Source organism: Centruroides vittatus, unplaced genomic scaffold (genome assembly GCF_030686945.1).
Source record: "Centruroides vittatus isolate TY-2023 unplaced genomic scaffold, ASM3068694v2 contig_634, whole genome shotgun sequence".
NCBI classification, from domain to species: domain Eukaryota; kingdom Metazoa; phylum Arthropoda; class Arachnida; order Scorpiones; family Buthidae; genus Centruroides; species Centruroides vittatus.
Window position 1 is genome coordinate 267209 of NW_027122389.1, and position 21067 is coordinate 288275.

The following is a 21067-nucleotide window of genomic DNA, read 5'->3' on the forward strand; positions in this document are numbered from 1 at the left end:
TTTTTTTATTATATTACTCAATTTTGTTTTCGTTATCTCGGAATCTACTTCTGTTAAATACCACAAGAATCGTTACGCGATTTCTATTGTCACCTGTCAATCCATTACGTGCTGTTCGTGGGTGTGTGATTTAATTTAAGGTATGTTTTACTGGTTATGAAGTAATTTGTGTTTAGCTCACGTTTAAATGTGTAGTGTTTCTTTTGTTACGTTATAGCTGTTTTCATGTTCAGTTAGCTGAAAAGGGGCGAACGCCCGAAACGCATCTGTAAATGGCGTAGTAACTGAATAAAAGATGGAAAACAAGCCAAGTGTTGACTGAAAGTCACTTCATTGTGACAGTATACTATAACATAACTTTCAACACGGTTTCGATAGCGTCAGTTTATTATTTATTAAGGATGTACCGATAAGCAAAATGGCCGATTACCGATTATTGATTACCGATTACCGATTACCGATTAATCGGTCACGCATTATCGGCCAATACCGATTAATCGGTCGATTAGTGTTGATAATTTATTGTGTTAATAGGTAATTATATTATGATTATAATCGCGCGAAATTATATATTCTTAACAAAAATATAAAATTTCATACGATAAAAATAATTTTATAACAATTTCTTATAAACATAATTTTCAATATGAAGCTACTTTTTTCTTTTTCAGATTTATGTATTAAATTGAAATGATAAATTATTATTTTGGAAAAGTTTTTAATTTTAATTAATAGCCAAATCCAAACTTTTCGTGGCTTCCAGTATTGCTTGGAAATTTTTAGCAAAGATAAAAAGTAAAAGATTTCCAAGTTCAATTTGTGCCAGGCTTCTATGTCCAGAGGTGAAAAAAATGCCGAAACTTTTATCTCCGAAAACGTGATAAATCATCTGAACAAATGTCGTCGTGAAAACTATAGCTATAAGCAAATTGGAGAATTTACAAGACAAGTCAGGTTTGCAGAAACACAAATGAATTCAAGATGTTTCTACTCGCTGGAATTCTACATACTACATGTTGCAAAGAAACTTGAAACAGCAAAAAGTCCTTGTCGTGTATAATATAGATAATAAAATTTTCACGTTGAGCAAATATTAGTGGCCTCTCGTTGAAAAAAACTGTTCTACTTTTAAAACCATTCGAAGAAATTACTGTTAAAGCCAGCAACCGAGAAACCAGCTCATCTTCAATAATTCACGCAATAGAGACTCTGAAATTATTCTTATTATTAAAAGTAAAAAGCATTAGTTTCTTCAGTGGCATTAATACCACAACAGGACTAGAAAATTCAATAAAAAAAAGATTTTTATCACATATATAGAGAACAAGTCTTTATGCTTGTCATCTTTATTATATTCAAGATTCGAAATAAAATTTCAAAAAAAAAAGTATGGTAGAGAAAATAAAAAGATAGAGAATTGATAGCTGAGATAATGTTAATAATTCAAAATTTCAAGAAAAATTAAATCCCGAAGCTTCCATTTCTGGAGATGATTAAGATGGAGGAGAATCTCTAAATTTTTCTAATTTATTGATGAATTAGATTCTGGTAAACGAAACAATGAATAAGAGTATGTTTTTAAAAAGAAAGTAAAAACGAAACAAACGAAGAAACGTTTCGATCAAGAATTAGATAAATATTTACATTTACCTCTAATACAAAGACATAGTGTCCCATTTTGTGGTGAAGTTCAAAAGAACTTTTTCCTAATTTTAGCAAAATAGCTACGAAATATTCAAGTGCCCCAGCATCTTCCATTGAAAGTGAAATAATTTTCAGAATGGAGGTAACATTTACCAGCCGGCAAGGAACAGGCTATGCCCTGAAAATAATAAATTTCTCCTGTTTTTGCAACACAATTTAAGGGTTTTAAAATTTGAAAACTAAATTTTCATTGGTTTTATATATTTAAAGTTTGAGCTTTAAATAAAACAGATAGCTTTGAATAAATTATATTATACCTTATAATACGTATTGATAAAAGAAATAATTTAACTTAAATTTTTTTTAATATTTAGTTTGTCATGTGATATATAGTAAATATATAACTGAAATTTATTATTTTTATTACTAGTCTTATACGTGGCATTCTAACAAAAAGAATAAAATGCAAAATTGTCCGATTATTCAAACCGATTAATCGGTGAAATAAATGGCCGATTACCGATTACTTACCGATTAATCGGTGCATCCTTAATATTTATTCATATTTTATATTGCATCACCAATTAGCCGAATTTTAAGTAATTTGATGTTATTTTCATATATTTCAGGTTCTTAATTTAATATAATTGTCAGATCCGAGCTACGTGTAAACCAAATTTTTCCCTTCTCTCATAAAGTTTCGACATATTTTAACTAAATTCGTCACTCAACCGTTGAAACAACATCGCCGAAAAAAAGAAATCGAATATTTCTTCAACAAATATCAAAATTTACAACCCTCTTTTTTGAATGTAAACATTCATTTATCCGAGCACTTATTCTCATACTGCAAGACTTAAAGTTTACCATTAACGTCCGACTTTATCAATTTATTTCGGTCCCGAAAACGCCTTTACCCTTCACATCGGAAAATACGTCATGTGATTAAATGTGGACGGAGGTAAAGATTTCTTTAGCAGGTAACCTTTAGCTCCTTCAACATTTAATCACATGACGTATTTTCCCAAGACGAATCTATAAAAGCCCGTTTCCTTCCCCCTTCAAGAGAGTCTCTCGTCAAACCTCTAAGCGGTGACAAATAGGAACAGACCGAGGAACAGCTTCGCCGATTTTGTCTACACCAAGTGCGCGTAACGAGTCTATTCACGACTTTTTATAATTGTGTACGCCGACGATATCAAGGACCGATTCGAACCTCGTAAGAAACACGATACCAGTATGATAGTCAATCGTCTAAACTTTTTTTCCGCCCCTCTTCCTTGTACTCGAAAGTTAGAGAAAACTCTCGATAGATATTCGATGTTCGTATTTTTAACCGTCTAACTTTTATTCAATAAATCTTCGTTTTTCTTGTTAAATGGTGACGTTTTCTCGATTATAGCCTATCGACGACTCCTCTCACCTCCTCCATTCGACCTGACAAAAAGAATCCCGACAGCTCGAAATCATAGAAAGCAAACAAGCCATCCTCCGACAAGTGAGCAGTTTTCACCAAAGTGTTGTCGAGAAAGAAGCGAGACATCCGCCTTGCCAGCGGCTACCGCATAATAAATTTAATAAAAATATACTTACAACGATATCAATTGCCCGTTACTGTATTCAATGCGTTCGTCTTTGATTTTGCAATACTCGACATTAAAGTCAACCTTTGTCCCTAATACTGAAAAATAAAATAAAGAACGTAGTTAAACACTTATATAAGTTCATAAATTAACTTTTCGGAATGAGAATTTAATTTATTGCTTATTTTATTTTCAATTTATCAGATAAAATGACGTTCAAAATGCGTTTCTTCCATTCCCCTTGACTGTCTGAAGGATAAAGATTAAATTATTGTAAAATCGAATTTCACTAACAAAAGGACAAGTGTTTGAAAAAAAGCCAATCTTCCAATGCGGTGCTTCCCTACACACGGAGGAAGGTCAATGAGAGTTTTTACATCAGAAACATCTGACGTAAACTCTTCAGTCAATTTCTTACAAATTCTTAACAGAATCTGTCATTTATGGGCATTCCACGAAGTACAGTTACTACTTCCTTATAAAAATAGCAAAAAACTAGTTTTCTTTTTCAATTTATACAATTCACTTTTGCTAATCCGAACTCGTTATCGTAAGACGTTTACGGACTACTGAATAATAGTTTAAAAAATTTTTTATACTGAATTCGGTATTTATATACATATTAAAACACATTGTAAAATTATTATTTGTATATACAAAGTTATTATAATTTTTTAGCGTAATTTTGTTTTGTATTTGGCTAAATATTATTGATCAGAATTGTTTCGGTTCCAACGGAGAATTGATTAACGCGTGTTCGAATTTACGAGAGTACAAAATATCAAACGACTTACTCCAATTCCCAACGTTTTTTAAGTCTTCGTTACTGCATGTACTCGGAATGCACACATCCAAACGTATTCCCATCTTCGTTTTGGCTACATCTACTTTGAACAAGTCATCGAACTTCATTGGTTTCTAAAAAATTAATTAATTCAGTATGAAGATTTTTCAGGAATTATTTTATATACAACTTTGTTGTATTAATAAATTAAACAGACAAATTACACTGAACTGTATTAATTCATCGCAAAATTTTTGTTTGAAATTTAATACTTACAATAATCACTTTTACTATTTTAATCAATGAATTATTTTCGAACTTATGAATTGACTTCGTAATACGTTTTAGTGATTCATCTATTCCAATTGTCAGGGCACAGTATTTGCCTCGAACCTGTTCACTTCTTTTGTTGGTAGTTTCTTTTCTATTTTGAGGAATATCTATGCTCAAACACTGGTCATAATCCCCTGCTAGCCACGTTGTCATTCCTAACATTCCTGCCGGTAGTTTTCCAAAAGAATCAATCACTGAAAATAGCAAATACATTAAATTGAAGTTATCTTTATGTATTACGTGTTTGAAAAAACAAATCGAAAGAGAAAAAATTATACTTTCTCGTGCAGTTTCACAGCACAAAAAACCTTCGATTGATATGATTAATTACTACCACAAAAATAGCGCAAAAGCTAAACCGCAAACGTGGGTGCTAAGAGTAAACCGGAAAAAAAATGAATTTTTAAACGTGTCTGAAACCGTAATTTCTACATTTAAATTTGTTTGGAAAAAGCGGAAGGGATGATTACCAAAGATATAAGACAAAATACAACGTAGTTTCACAAGTATATCAAGTCTTAAAAACGTGGTAAAAATATTTTTCCAAAGAAACCCTCACTGTTGGTACAAACGGACTTACCATTCGAAACTTTCGTCCATTTGTTCCAAAGATTTGAAAATAATTTAAACGTTTTGTCCGATTAATACTTTAGGAATGACTGGCAGGTGGTGACAGCCACTTCCCTAGAGGAGTAAAATCTTGATTAAAAATTCCAACTTACGGGTTGGAGGTTCAGACATGAGACCAGCTCTCCCATTCTCGAAAAAAAAACTCAAAAGCGAAAACGTTCAACAGAAGTAAGCCGACTGCGTATTCGGGACGACGACAAAGGCTACAGAAAGAAGACAATGATTATAGGAACGTGGAATGTGCAAAGTATTAATAATAAAAAGAGACGAATTGTCTCGGAATTAAATAGAATACAATAGGATATTATTCTATAAACAGAAACCAAAAAGGAATGACAGGTAGTGGTAATAAAAGATAAATATCTACATTTTTAGTGGCGTACCAAAAGATACTAGAACTAAAAAGGAGTTTCTGTTCTTATATTGACGAAATAGAAGAAAAATGGAGGAAGCCAGTGTTTCTAGCTAAAACACGCAGAAATTTAACAAAATAATATTAAAGTAGCCAAGACATAGCCAAATATTGTAGCGCCACATCATTAGCGGACATTTGAATTTGCCGACTAAAACGCGGTCGGTTAACCGATGCGACGGTTGATCGTAGGTCGGATAATCGATGCTCTACTGTATTACAATTTTGGAAGTATGTGCTTTAAGTGACAGTGAAAATAAATTAGGTAAAGATGAACTTTTTGAGAAATTAAATACCATAATAAATAATATTGGGAACAATAGAAAAATTATAAAGGCAGCGGAATTTAATGGCCGAATTGGTCAAAATCGTAAGAACCAAATATTTGGACTTTTGGAGAAGATAGAATAAGTGATAATGGTGAAAGATTAATTGAACTATGCATGCAGAACTTATTAAAAATAACAAATGGTTATTTCCAGCATAAAGATATACATAAATACACTCGACATCATGACAAAATTCAAAATCATATATCATTGTGAAACAGAATACTGCACTATCGGTCCAAGATGTCAGAGTTTTTAGCAGGATTGATTGTGAAAGCGATCATTATGTGATTAATAGAAAAATAAATTTTCCATATTTTAAAGTTGACACTAGTATCAATAATGAGTAAGAAAGGACAGAATTACAAATTCCAAGCTATAATCTACTCTCTTTACAAAATGAAAAGAGAGTAGATATAGGAACTGTATCGGGTAAAGGTGACAATAGAAATGTATTTATTGCTTTAAAAAATCCACACAAATTCAGTTATTATTCAACTATTCTACCAGAAACAACTAGATGATAAATTACAGGAAACCTAAAGGACTGACAGAGGAGGATTTTCGAGACAGAACAGAATGGAGCAGGAAAGTTTGGGCACAGGAAGATGCTTAAATGAAAGATATTAATAATAATAACCCTTACTGTCGCTGTGCTTCCGCTCTTCTTTTTGTATAGTTTTCACTAAAAGTTGAAGAATTAAAAAAAAGTACACTAAATATGAAAATAAACTTACTAAATAACATCACTGCACGAATAAACTAAGTTTTATGCTCACTTGTAACCAACATTGAAAATGAGTGAGAAAAACTTTCAAGCGGAAGCATTACGAGAAAACGGTCCCTTAAGGACTGTTTTTTTTCGTAACGCTTCCAAAAATTTACGGGCTACTTTATATACATCGTTATTTATGTCCTGTGCAAATTTCATGAATTATTCTTGCCGCAAAATTTTTTTTATCACGATTTATTAATTAGCTACTTAATTGCGCTATTTTTATGGAAATTTTTTTATCAAATTAATTAAATCGTTCTAAACCTCTATTGGACCGGTTTTACTTGTGTAAAAACTTTTAAATCACTATTAGATGTTTTCTGTGACATCAGCAGCTTTTTTTATTTTTATTTAGTAGAAGTTTTTTTATGTATCTTTTTTTCGGTTTCCCTTGTATTTTAATAGCATAAAAATCAGAGATTTTGTGTTATATTTTAATATATGTTCTTCCCCTCGGGCGTACATGATAACGTCCCATGAAAGCTGCCACCAGCTGTTCTCTAGGTCAACTGATTTTAAACGATGTAGACTGCATATGTGAAATTTCACACCATGTTAAATGTAAGAATAACATTCCCTGCAGCCATTTTTATCAAACAAAAGCATTTCTTAGATTATTTTCAACTTTTATATACTTTTTTTTATAATATAACTTTTTCAATAAAAAAATTAATTAATTACTGGAATTAAAGCGCGGATTTACGACTGATACGTGAAATTGGAAGGGTTTTAATTACTTCAATACATAGTGGCCCTCATTTAGATAGCTTTCTGACGTAGTGTTGCCACTTTACAAAATCGCTGACCCGGACAGTAGGTCAGGTTTGTTCGAACAGAAGTTCCTGCCTGACATGTCTTTTTACAATGCGAATTATAACGTGCATGCTGGTTCTAAATCACTTACAGTTAGGGACTAGGGACATGCGTAAGAGTAACATACACGCAAAAAAAACGAGAGACAGGTTGCGCGTCACACGTCAGCATAAACAGAGTAACATGGCGGAATGGCAGATGAGTTTCACTGAGTGTAAGGCAGAGTGGCGTGCCGTGACATTTGACGATAGGGAAGCTGTGTTTCTGTAAGAAGCCTTCTTTCAGGGGCAATCGATTAATTGCGCGTCGGGGCCCGTTCGTATTCGTTCGTTCGATAAGCCAGTAAAAACCGTACACTTCTTTAAATGTATTTTTAATAGATTATCCGACGTACTTAATAAATAAGAAAGTTCAATATAGTTACCCCGTTGTTAGATTCAATAAATTTCCTACGCCCTCTAAATGCAAATTCTCGCTTTGAGAAAAAATATATAACGTCTATTAATTTAGATATACCTATTAATCCTAATTATCTCGTTATAATTTTCAATATTTATTTTATATTGTCTTCCAATGTTAAATTCTATTCCGCTTCGATTTCCAAATTGCTTCACTTTTACGAAAGAATCGTCATTCGTCATAAATTTTATCGTCAAAATGTCGAAATTTTTTGTCGACGTATTTATATTTAATTTCGGCATCGGTCTTTCTCTTTTAATAACGTTTTCTTTTTCGTTATACGGTCTGGAGCCAAAACTTTTTTAAAATAAATTTTTGAATCGCTAGCCACGATATAAAAGCTAAAATTAAAATTATCAGAAAAACTTACTCGGTAAAACAAAATGTGTGACGAATATACTTTTAAAGAAACTTATAATTAAGTATAACTTTGCGAAGAAACGTACATAAAAATAACAAAATATTCTTTACTTTTTAAATCTTAAAACAATCCACTTAGTCAAATAGCTCCCTACGAGTGGCTGACGAATGGAATCGGAAACGGTCCGGGTAGGTGTGCGCGTGCCAAATCCCGAGGGTGTCGATACCGGTCGACGTCGAATGCCTCTTTTGTCGCGTCACTAGTATATATCGAAGGACGCGACGGGGTTGTCGTAGATTTTAAACGGTTGTCACCGTAGCCGTAAAAATCTAAATACGTTAAACTTAACGGATTGTCCGTCGTTCGTTTTCTAACTAATTGGTTTTAGGACCGAGTGTCCGCGGAAATTTCCAAAATTTACGACTTTTCGGTCACTCTCGTCGAACTGGAAAAATTTCTGTCTTTATTACGTCTAATATTACGAAGAGATCGGACCCCGCCGTACTCGGCGAGAGATCGGTTGGGTTAAGCTTCCGTTTAAGTAAAATTTCGGCTCTTTCGTCGAGGTTTTATTTATGTTTCTAATTACCTAATCGCTTAATTATTTAATAACTTCTTAAGTAGAAATAAGTCGAAACCGGTTACTTTGTACCTGAATATCCGTAGTCTCGGAAAAGAAGTGGAAAGAAATTTTTATGAAACGGATACATAAATCGTAAATTTAAAGAAAATAAATTCTAGAGCTTTTTTTGTGCCTTGTACGTCTCGTTCGTTAAATTTGGTCGTAAATGATGCTGCCAAAATAACAGTTAATTTTTTAACACTGTCCTAGAATTGTACACGTTTTTTCTGCATCCCCTTACAGATGGGACGTACTAAATCGTAATATCACCGGTTTAACATCGAAATCCGTAAGTAATATAAGATGGGAGAGCGGAATTAACGCGGAGTAAATATATCAAATGTTTTAATGGATTTTTTTTAAACTCCCGTCGACTATACCGAACTATCGTAAAAACGTGCCAGTAAACTCTTATCGGTTGGGTTGTTATAAATCTAGTCTAGGGTGGGCAACCTTTTTTATAACGCGGGCCAGAATAAATTTTACGTTTTTTCCGCGGGCCGTAGTAGTTAATCCACGCCTTCTTGCGACTCGTAATTTGTTTAGTCTGCAAATACGAAATAAATAAATAAAAAGTTAATTACTACATTTATTTCTCTTATCGTTTTCGAAAATTACAAAGAATTGGAAAAATAACTAATTAATCTATTAAAGATTTCGCGGGCCGGATAGAAACTTCGCCAGCCGTAGCTGGCCAGCGGGCCGGGGGTTGCCCGCCGTTGACCTAGTCTACTCGTGATTTGCATAATCGGGCGAGGGCGGCCGAACATCTAGCAGGCGGGCGGCTAACAGCCCACAACCGGTCCGGAATATAAAATTAGATGCTTTACGCGTGTGTCGCTTCTACCGGCTAAACGGGGTGAGGTTGGTGCTCCGTAAACCGAATGTGACAATTCCTATATAAACTGGCTGATTGGAAACTGACCCGGTTTCGACACTCCTTCCGCCACAAAATTATTTGAATATGCAACAGCAATCTTATCGTTTTTCTCACATGTAGTATAGAAATTTGTAAAAGATACATAATGCAGTTATAATAAAATATTCATTTTAATTAATGCAAAGTACGTTAAAATATGAAAATATATATTTTATAAAATACGAGGGAAGGTCGTTGGAAGGTGGAATCGGCGCTTCCATCGCTTCCAATGACGGCACGCCACTGGTGTAAGGTCTTTCGTTGATCGAATGGTGTAAATTTATAACAATATTTGCAAGAACTTTGTTCCATTGTAATTTCACAATTTCTACGAAATTCCCGGACAAAATTAATAGTTCACCCGGACAGTGAGTCAATTCCCGGACTGTCGGGGTGAAAACCAGACGGGTGGTAACACTATTCTGACGAGATGATTAAATCTAATTTCTTATTAACCCTTAATAATTTTTGGGCTGTATACATTCTGAACAAACACATTTTTAGATCTTCCATACATCATTGATCTTGTGAGAATACGATTTGTATTTTTATTTTATTAAGAAAAGAAAGATTATTTAATATTGTATTTTTTTATTTGATAAATAATTTTTTTCAACTTGTTTAAACTTAATCTTGTGCAAGAAAGGACGTTTCCGTTTGGAACTTTCTTGTCAATGATAACGGAACTTACTCATTTTTTATTTTTTCACCCCATCTAAAAGGTTTATCAATTTTTCCATTTAAGAAATACTTTTGATTGATGTTATCATACGTGGATTTAAATACAATCTTCAGTTATTATAATTAAGTGTTAAAGAAAGGATTAATTTAAACAAATTTATTGTCAATGTAAAAGGGAGGAACTACACTCCCCCTTTTTCTTTAAAACGGAAATTCAACAGTTTTTATCACCACTGTCATCACCAAGTTTCAACGTCATCCGAGACTTTGTTGACGCCAAATTTGGCATTTCAAAGTGTTACTTGATGTAAAGAGTATCATTATAACAACGTTAAGAAACAAATATATACAACAATACACTATTAATGTACTAGTGAATTTACAAACAGGTGTAGCAATGCTACAAAGTGTCCCACGGTCGCCCGAATGGAGTTCTCTCAAGGATTAATAAATAAATGTAATCTCGATAATGTGTTTCTGCAAATGCATTATCAATCGGTGCTTTTATACAACTACAGTATTATTCATTTTAATTTCGAAATTGCGCATCGATTAATTCCACTAATCGTTTACTAAATTTCAACTATCACCGATTTCAGTTTGTTATACGGGCAAATGACTCCAACATGCATACTGCTGCTTATAAAGATTCTTATGGAGTCAATAATATCACTTTTAAATGTGAAAATTAAATAAATATTTAACCCTTTGTTGGTACGTTACTGGTAACAAAACAAAAATAATAATTACTTAGTAATAACATAAAAAATAAAAGTTTATATTTAACGTATCAGATTGATGAACGTTCACAATATTAACTAATATCTTTTGAATAGCAATCACAAAATAAACTTAAACAAGATGAACTTTTCCCGCCTTCTAATTTGCAAATTCGTCTATAATGTCCTCAAAATCGGTTTCTTTAAAAATATCGGTTAATGTTACCCTTGTTGGCAAAATGGCGGCCGGGGGAATTTTTCCCTACATTCTAGACGGCGACGGGGAAAATATTTTTCCCTGCGTTCGACGTGGCGACCGTGTTTCCTGTAACCTCGAAACGGAGACGCGCGATTTCGCGTTTGTGACGTGTGAGAGAGAGGGAGCTCTTTGGAAATGTTGTGACGTAATGTGTTGGTGCCGAAATCGTCGAATTATGCAAATTTTGTTTGGCGGGAGTGTAGAAAACAGTGGTGTGGTGCATGTTCGTTGTTGGCATCGAATTTTTTTTTTTTTTACAATATCTGTTCTTTCCGATTTGCTAAAAAGGTAATTTATATTTTTTACAAGTAAAAACAAAAAGAAATCGCGTGCACATCAGGGGCGACGTTGATTTGAGTTCGAAGGAATTCTGGGCCAAATGTACTACCTGGAAGTTTTATAAAATGATGGAAACAGATTATTCGGAATTGGGATTGAACCCGGCAATTGATAATGCATTCAAATTTGCGGTCAAATTAGGTATACAGCAGATGGAGTCGACGTGTTCTACGTGCGATAAGACATGCAAAATACATTACGGAAGCGAAAAAAATTAATGTCGTCTTAGATGCAGTTCTGTGCAGTTAAATATTCAGTGTACGAAGGAACTTTTAAAAGCAAATGTGGTCGTCTGTCTTGGGGATGTATCTTGTCATTCATATGGCACTACCTATGTCTAGAATGTGGTGCTACGATTTCGGCTTTAGCATCCGGGATATCTCGAAAAGCTAGTGTGGATTGGTCGAATCACATACGTCTGGCAATGATGATATCACTAAGTAACATGATGACGAGCTTCAAAATAGGCGGCCCGAATAAGATCGTCGAGATCGACGAAACTGTCATTTGCAAAAGGAAGTACGAAAAAGGCAGGTTGTTGAAATCGACGAAATGGGTTGTGGGTGGCATATGTAGACAGGACAGGAACTGTTTTATTTGTCAGGTAAACGACAGATCCGAACAAACTCTAAATTGGATAGTTTACAAATACGTCAATTCGGGAAGTTTGATAATAACCGACGAGTGGAAGGGGTACAACCACATTGACGACATCGAAGGCGTGGATCGAAGATCTTTACCAAACGAAGATCAAGGTTCGAAACTCGGGAAGAAATGTAAAAAAGAAAATGACAGACAATCAACGTGAGTAAAAAAATAATTTTATTTCTATTAAAATAGGGCTTATATTAGCTCATTATAGTATAGGAGTTACTAGGTCGCGTTATTACGATACAGCGCGCAACGTGCAGTCTCCATAGAAGACCAAGACGGCGACCGGAAACGCGTTAGTCACGTGACCACAGGGAAAAAATTTTCCCCGTAGCAGTCTCGAATGTAGGGAAAATTTTCCCCGTCGCCGTGTAAAATGTACGGGAAAAATCCTTCTGGCCGCCATCTTGCCACCAAGGGTAACATTAACCAAAATATCATTTTCTACGGATAATAAACTTAAAGTACTCGATCTGTCTCGGGACATTGTAGAACGTACATAGCTCTTAATGATTTTTAACTTACCGACACCTCTCACCCGAAACAACAGTCACGGGTAGTGTAAGCATTATCCTTAATGCAATACTGATGTTGAGATCAGACTCACAGAGATCCCACTCAACCATTCCCTGTAATATTTGTAAATGATGTAAAGATATCAAATTTTCAAATATTATTTTTGCTAGACTTTGAAAACACTCTAATTCGTTTACTATTTGCGTTGCATCCAATTCACTATATACAATGCAACAGTGGGCTGCAGCTTTTTTTAAATGTACTAATGGCGTGGTAACCAAATTTTTTCCATTTAAAAAATCAAAAATCGATTATATTAAACACATATTTTTAAATCGATCACCTAGTTGGGATATAATATTGTCAACAACTTCGTAAAACAAATGTTTTAATTCATCCTGCCTCGAAAGCTCCTTCTTCTGTTTCTCCAGGTAACAGTTTTCTTCTGCGTTTTCGCTTCATCTTGACTATTGAATCAATTCCCAACTCTTCACATTTTTGTTCGCATTCGAACATGATAATATCATACCGATTATTTCTAAAATGTTGAAAAAAGACACTAGTCCATTTAGTAATTCAGAAGGGCGAAAAAATGTCTCGTGATTTATCCCGTAACTGGTTATTTACAACATTTATTTTGGCTAAAATATTTTCCCACATAATTAACATAGAAATAAAATTGTATGATTTAATATGTCCAATAATAATTCTAGCTGTAACGACTCCATCTCCAAATGAAGAATCTTCCGATATTTCTTTAAGGACATCTTAAACTTCATTAATTTGATATTTAAATGACTTACTGAACGTGATTTACAGCACCACATCGTGTTGCCATGTCCTTTTAGTGTTGTCTTTAGTAATGTAATTTTTTTCCCATCTTCGGGTAGATGAAACAAAAAACTTAAACCATTTCTGGATTATTCCAAAAAAATGAAACCGTCTCCGACGTAATACATGCTGCGTGCACTCCAATTAAATTAAGCTAATGCGTGGCACAGGAACAAATTTGGCAAGATCGCTTAATCGTGCTATTTGCGCTTGCGTGCCATTATATATATATTCCGGTCATGTTTGCTCCGTTATCGTACCCTTGTCCTCTTATAGTTTTAAAATTTAAACCCTCATTTTTTATCTTATCCAAAACTTCAATTGCGAGTCCTTGTCCCGTTTTACATTTTGACAGTACAAAATCAACAAATCTCTCTTCGATAGTTATTATTTTATTTTCAATTTTTACGTATCTGATAATCTGGAATACTTGTACTTTATGAGCTACATTAGGAGTACTATCAATTATTATGCTAAAATATTTATCTGTCTATATATTATTTATAATTTTGTTTCAAACTTTAGATGCCAGTAAAACTGGTATAAAGTAAAGCTGTTCTGCAGGTCAATCAGTTTGTAAACAATGTAGACTGCAACATTTTTGAAATACAGTAGAGAGTCGCAATCGGAATCGATTGGGGACTGGGGTTGTTCGGATTAGTGATTTGTTCCGATTACCGATTATGTACGAATAAATATATTAACCTGTCCGACGTTCAAATTTTTCTCCGTTGCGTGTCGCTTCGTGTCGAATTTTCGTCGATTTTAAGCCTAACGAAAATTTTTATAATAATAATCGAGGCTATCGTATCGTTAAAAATTATTTCTGCATTTTGTACAAACAAATAAATATATTAATGAATATAGAAACAGGAAAATTATACTTTAGAAGTAAATCTAGTATCAAAAACGTTCGATTCGGCACGACATAGCCCGACTGAAAATCGTTCCGATTACCGGCGATTCCGATTACCGGGGTGCAGATTAATGACACTCTACCGTACATGTTCGTAGAAATTACAGATCATAAATACTATATAAATATAAATATAAAAGTTTTTTGTGTTATTAATCTCGAATGCATATTATTCCGAAACCTTCTCGTTGGCACCTTTGTTAAATCGGCGCCTATGGCGGGGGCCACATTGGCTATATTCTGGTTACGGCTCTGTCTGTCACTAATATACAAAACAGGCAAAAAACATGAATTTAAAAATTACAGAGGTACATTCAGCATGATATATGAAAAATTATTAAACTATTACTTAAAACAGGAATACAAAGATATGGAACATGAGAAACAAGCGTGTTTTAGGAGTGGAAGATCCACACTTGATCATATTTTCTGTTAGAAAAAATTACTGAGAAAAAAGTTGCTAGAAATCAAATTACACATTTATTATTTATAGATTCAGAAAAGGCATACGATTGTATACCAATCAAAAAATTATGGCAAGTATTGGATAATACAACAATAAATAGGAAAGTAATCTATATATATAATCGAGACGAGTTGATAATAATAATAATAATCAACGCAGACCTCAAACGGTTAGGAGTTGAAAGTTGAAATTTGGTACACAGTTAGGGTACGTCACGAAAACGCACACTAAGAAGGGATTTTTCGAAATTCCTCCCCACGGGGGAGAGGGACAGGATTAAGTCTTAACACTTCCATCAACAATGGAAGTGTTAAGTAACAATGATAGTGTGAAGCAACAATGGAAGTGTGAAGTAATAATGGAAGTGTCAACAATTGAAGTGTTAACAATGCAAGTGTTACGTAACAATGGAAATGTTAAGAGCCCAAACGGTTAAGAGTAGAAAGTTGAAATTTGGTACATAGTTACGGTACGTCACAAAAACGCACACTAAGAAGGGATTTTTTCGAAATTTCTCCCCACGGGGAGAGGGACAGGATTAAGGCTTAACACTTCCATCAACAATGGAACTGTTAAGTATCAATAGAAGTGTTAAGTAACAATGGAAAACAAGAGAAGGAGACGTGCAAGATTTACGGGCGCTGGAGAAAAAAAAAAAAAGTAATATGTTAGAACATATTCGATTTTCAAATTTAAACAGATTAATTCAGTTTTTCTCGACTTTTCTTCTTTAGAACATTCGATGAAAATCGAACGATATAATCAGAACACGTCGTGAAAATCGAACAATATTAGAATATTCGATTTTCAAATTCGACCTTTTATTAAAAATATTTAGTTTGTTCATGAAATTACTCTTTTTTTTCTGTGACTATAACGTAATAATTTTAATCTTCGCTATCATTACTTTTGCCCGAGCAACGCCGGGCCTATCTGCTAGTAAATAATATTTAAAAATTATATCATAACTCGATTGTTAAAATTAAAATAGCAACAAGATTATCTGTAGGAGTTATAGTTACTAAAGGTATACGCCAAGGTTGTTGTATTTCCCCAACATTTTTTAAATTTACATTTAAAAGGCTGTGGATATATGGAAGAAAAAACGTAGTAATATGGGTCTAATGGTTGGAGACACTACTGTATATATATTATTATTTGCAGATGACCAATTAGTTATAGCTGACGATTACGATGATTTAACATATTTGACAAGAAAACTGAAAGAATACAATAACTGGGGACTAAATATAAATACGGGGAAAACTAATTATATGGTAATTGGAACTGAAGACATACATGATTTAGTTTTGGAGGAAAATGGAATATCTGAAATGAGTAAAGGATGCGATGAATTTAAATATTTTTGGAACAAAAATGACTAATGATGGTCGGATGGAAATTGAAACTAGGAACAGAATTACGAAAGGAAGATCCACAATAAAAAATGTTAAATGGCATCTTATGGGATAAACAAATCTTTAAAACAACAAAATCTATATAAATCATTTATTATGTGTGTGATAACTTATGGAGCAGAAGTGTGGTGTGAACTCAAAATTTAAATGCAAATTAAAATCCACAGAAATGGATTTTTTGAAAAGATCCGCTCGTTGTTCAAAACTAGATAAAGAAATGAGGAAGAAACTCTATACTCGATTATATCCATAACAAACAATTAACCCGGTATGGCCATGTTCGGAGAATGAATGAAGATAGACTACCGTAACAGATATTGAAATGGATTCCGGCAGGCAGAAGGACGAGAGGAAGGGCGGGGACTACGTGGATACAGGAAGTAACAAAACCTATGGAGCACAAAGGACTGACAGAGGAGGGTTGTCGGGACAGAACAAAATGGAGAAGAAAAGTTTGGGGACAGGAAGATGCTTAACCAATCAGATGATGGCAGGAGGTTTAAATTCGATTTATGTCGATACATGGCTGTCTAGAATTTCATATTTATTTTTATTTTCTCCCTTTTATTGTAATTTCTCGACAGCTAAAGGATATTCCAAAACAAAGTTGGAGAATCCAACTACTCGTAAAAATTCTATGACTTCACGAAAAATGGTCCAGATATTTTATAAGAATTTTTTTACGAGTATAGTCGTCCCTCACTACTGCCACGCGATTGCCTTGGATGACTATACTCGTCCCTCACTGTTAAGAGGTTAAGCATTATTAACCTGTATAATAATAATAATAACCCTCGACGTTGCTGCCTCTCTTCTTTTCGTATAGTTTTCACTAAAAGTTGAAGAATTACAACAGAACGTACTCTAAATGTGAAAATGAACTTACTAAATAACATTACTTCACGAAAAAACTAAATTTAATATTCACTTGTAACCATGATTGAAAATGAGTCAGAAATTTACGATTTACATTGATAGAAGAAATTTACGTTTTTCGTAACGCTTCCAAAAATGTATGGGTTAGTATACATCGTTATCTATGATCTGTGCAAATTTTATCAATTATTTTTGTCGCGGAACTTTTTATGACGATTTATTAATTAGCTACATAATTGCGCTATCGTTTTTTATGGGAATATTTTATCAAATTAATAGAGAGGTTGAGGCGCACGTATTCAGCCCAAAACGTAAACGGCGGACGGACGAGCGCCGCCATCTGGCAATTCTGTACCATCGATAATGGCGTTTGCTACGTCTAGAATAGCGAGTAGACGCCCCACCGGTGGGCGAGTGGACTCCGTCTCCGCTCATACTGGCGGAGACCAGACCCTAAACACCGGAGTTCGATCGGAGGTTCGATCCTCACTCGGACGATCTGGCAGCGGGAGTTTTTTCCAGGTTTTCCTCCTTGCCAATGACGCCTGAATAGGGGCCAGCTATCCCCCAAGTCCTTCCGGAAGGCATTTCTATCTCCCCTTCTCGCGGTGGCCGTCTCCTATAAGGCCGACTTTGGTCGCCCCCGTGTGACCTCTCCTCTGTCTTCTATAAGGCCGACTCTTCGGTCGCAGTGCGATCATTATTCTGTTCTTCCGGAGTATAAAGCCTCAGTTGCTAAAAACTCCACTCTCCCACAAGGAACAAGGATAGCGAGTAGACGATCGGCTTAAGCTTCTTCATTTTTTGCCTCGGTGGTTAAAATTATGACGTATTATATTACAATAATGATTATTTAAGTATTTACTAATAATATTGTAAAGAAACAGGCAAGGGCGTCGCCAGAGGGGGCAGAGGGGCAGTTGGCCCTCCCTAGACACGCGAAAAAAATTATTTAAATGCTAAGTCATTTATTGCCCGATTTATAGTTCCCGCGCGAAAAACCCAAGAAGATTATGTTTTAATTAAAATAATCTTCTTAAGCTTCTTAAAATTTATGAATCGTTTTTATTTTACCTACATACAATTCATATCCTCTATCAATTTATATCATCTTGCCCCCCTGGCCCACTGGCTGGCGACGCCTTTGGAAACAGGTTTTAATCCAGAAATTATTAAATTTTTTAGCAAGGTTGTGAAGTGCCGATAGTATTTACATATATTCGCTTTTATAATAGCTTATCTTAAGGTAGGTTCGTTCTTGCATGGCATCTTCTACCATCAACAACATAACACGTTTGTAAATTTTCTGAAAATTAATTTTCCGAGCCGCTTTCAAATTTACATAAGTCACTACTTCCCTCACAAAAGTGTGAGATTGTCCGATCGTACGGTAGGAGACACAACGCTAATTAAAAATAATTATTTAGTGTTATTAAACATCCCATAAATACTTTTAAAGACTAATTTGTTTATCTTTGCTTGTAACCCTCGATGTTAAACTGGCGGTTAATTACGGAACGATTCCGTAGCCGTAGTTCTGGTTTTTACCACAGGATGCCGCTAGTGTCGTTTCGTTCGGGTAGCGTGTACCTCGTACAGTACGGTGAGTTTGGATTTTTTGTCGATATTTTAGCTTTAAAACCGTACTTTATCATCGATAGTTGGTTTTGGGTATTTCCGCTACGTTGTTACGAAATCGTCATGGAGACTATTGCATCGAATATATCAGAAAACACTTGTTGTTATTGCGATAAGCGCTTCTCATCAGAAGGAAATCTTACTAAAGGCCGCCACACACGTTCGGGAAATCCTTTGAGGAATAACTGTGCAGGCCTGGCCTCGAGGAAATTCAGAATTTCCTGTCGCCCACACACGAGGAGGAAAATCTCTCATAGCATCCGATGACGACGTACTGGCTGTTCTTGGATATTTATTGGCAACAAATTGTATTAAAACACGCGGGAAAAAACATGTGCGTAAAAGTCTGTGTAAAGAGTAGTAGTAATGGTTTGGGTAGCACTGATCACAAAATTAATTTTTCAAGAGAAATCTTGGGTTATAGATTCTGTTAAAAAGCATCAATTACCAGCGAAAGATCAATGGCAAGTCGATTTTACTACAAAAAAAATTCGTGGGTTAAATTTTATAGACGAAAATCCATCGGATACAACTGACTGGATCGAACATAGTAATTTACAAAACTTATTAAATTATTTCTCAACGTATAAAGAATTATTTTTATTTAAAGGTGGATAGATAGAGGAAAAAGTCTTTTTAAAAACTGGAGCTACAGTTATTTAGACATCGAACTTCTTAGGTGACAAAGATCAGATAATATTAAAAAGAATTGTTATTACCACAGATATTTTAAAAAGCATTGTTCTTTTTGCAACATTCTATCTTACGAACAATTCTTAATTGAACAAACAATAGATATTTTCAAAATCAATACGTTGTATACATATTTGATAAATAATTATTATATTAAACTATTTCCTTATTTTACTTTGTCTTATTGTCAAATATTATTTCAAATTGTCGTGTTTTAATTTATTCCGATATTAGTACAAATTTTAAAAATTATTATCGCAAATTAATTTTATAATTTAATAATTAAAAATAATTTATTAAACTTTATCTTATTGTTAAAATATTATTTTAAGTTGTCATGTTTTAATATAACATTAAAACAGGTATTAAAACAATATTTTTTTTAAATGTAAAAGAAAATGATATTAAAAAGTATCGAGATGTTTTATGAAACTAAAGAAGTGAACCGAAAAGTTTTCTAAATATAAAAACTGAGGAAATGAATTGAGAAGTTGTCTAAATATTAAAATTATTTATAATTTTAATTTACTCGAGAAATTTTTGATCTGAAAATAATTTTAACTTTTAACTTTTTAACCTTTATTATTTATAACCTGAAAAATTAATTTTTCGGGTTATAAATAATAAAAGTTAAAAAGGTTATAAAAAATAATTCTTGCAAACATTCACGAGACATTGTTCTCACGACTCGGCGGCCTCGCAACTGAACGACACGACTGCACACACGTTCAGTTGGCCTGCGCAGTCCAAAACGGTGCAGGAAAATCAAATGGTTTTTCGTTTGTATTCCGGTGGACTGTACAGGCCGCCGAAACTGTACAGTTGTCCCCCGCACACGTTCAGGAATTCCTCAAGGTCAGGCCTGCACAGTTATTCCTCAAAGGATTTCCTGAACGTGTGTGGCGGCCTTAACAAGCGTATAAAAGTAGAACATAAGCAAATCCCGGTGAAGGAAAAATCGATATTCTGTGGTGAGACTTCACGTTCCGAAGGATTTTCTACTTCCCTTCGATTACGAGAACGTTTGGAGAAAGTAGTGTACCCGTACATGGATTTGCCCGCGAAATTGAGAAGCCGGAATTCAAAAATACGAAGGGCAAGTGAATTCTGTTCCGAAATTTTAAAAATGCTGTATTTAATTAATATAGTTAAAAATAATTGTTTTCGTGAACATTAACGGCTCATTCCGTAGTAAATAAAAATATTATGTACTGTATTTGACAGATTTCTACGAGTGGAAAGCCACAGAGGAGTCGAGAACCGACTGAAGTTAACTGCTCGTACCAGCGCCATATTAAGCCTCTAGCGGGCCCTAGACAAAATTTAAAATTGGGGCCCCATTTAAATAAGTTCTAAACAAATCTTATATAATGTGACATTAACGTGGCTAGCATGGGTGA

General features: G+C 34.2%; 1 protein-coding gene across 1 annotated transcript in view; it reads right to left on the reverse strand.

The window, feature by feature from the left end:
* Window positions 1–21067, reverse strand: part of LOC136979745 (nose resistant to fluoxetine protein 6-like) — a 125437-nt gene that overhangs the window by 101261 nt on the left and 3109 nt on the right. The window contains exons 2-4 of the mRNA XM_067275768.1: window positions 4288–4538; window positions 4022–4145; window positions 3238–3325 (exon numbers count right to left, since the gene is read on the reverse strand). Coding sequence (XP_067131869.1) covers window positions 3238–3325; window positions 4022–4145; window positions 4288–4538 — 463 coding nt within the window. The remainder of the gene's footprint in view (window positions 1–3237; window positions 3326–4021; window positions 4146–4287; window positions 4539–21067) is intronic.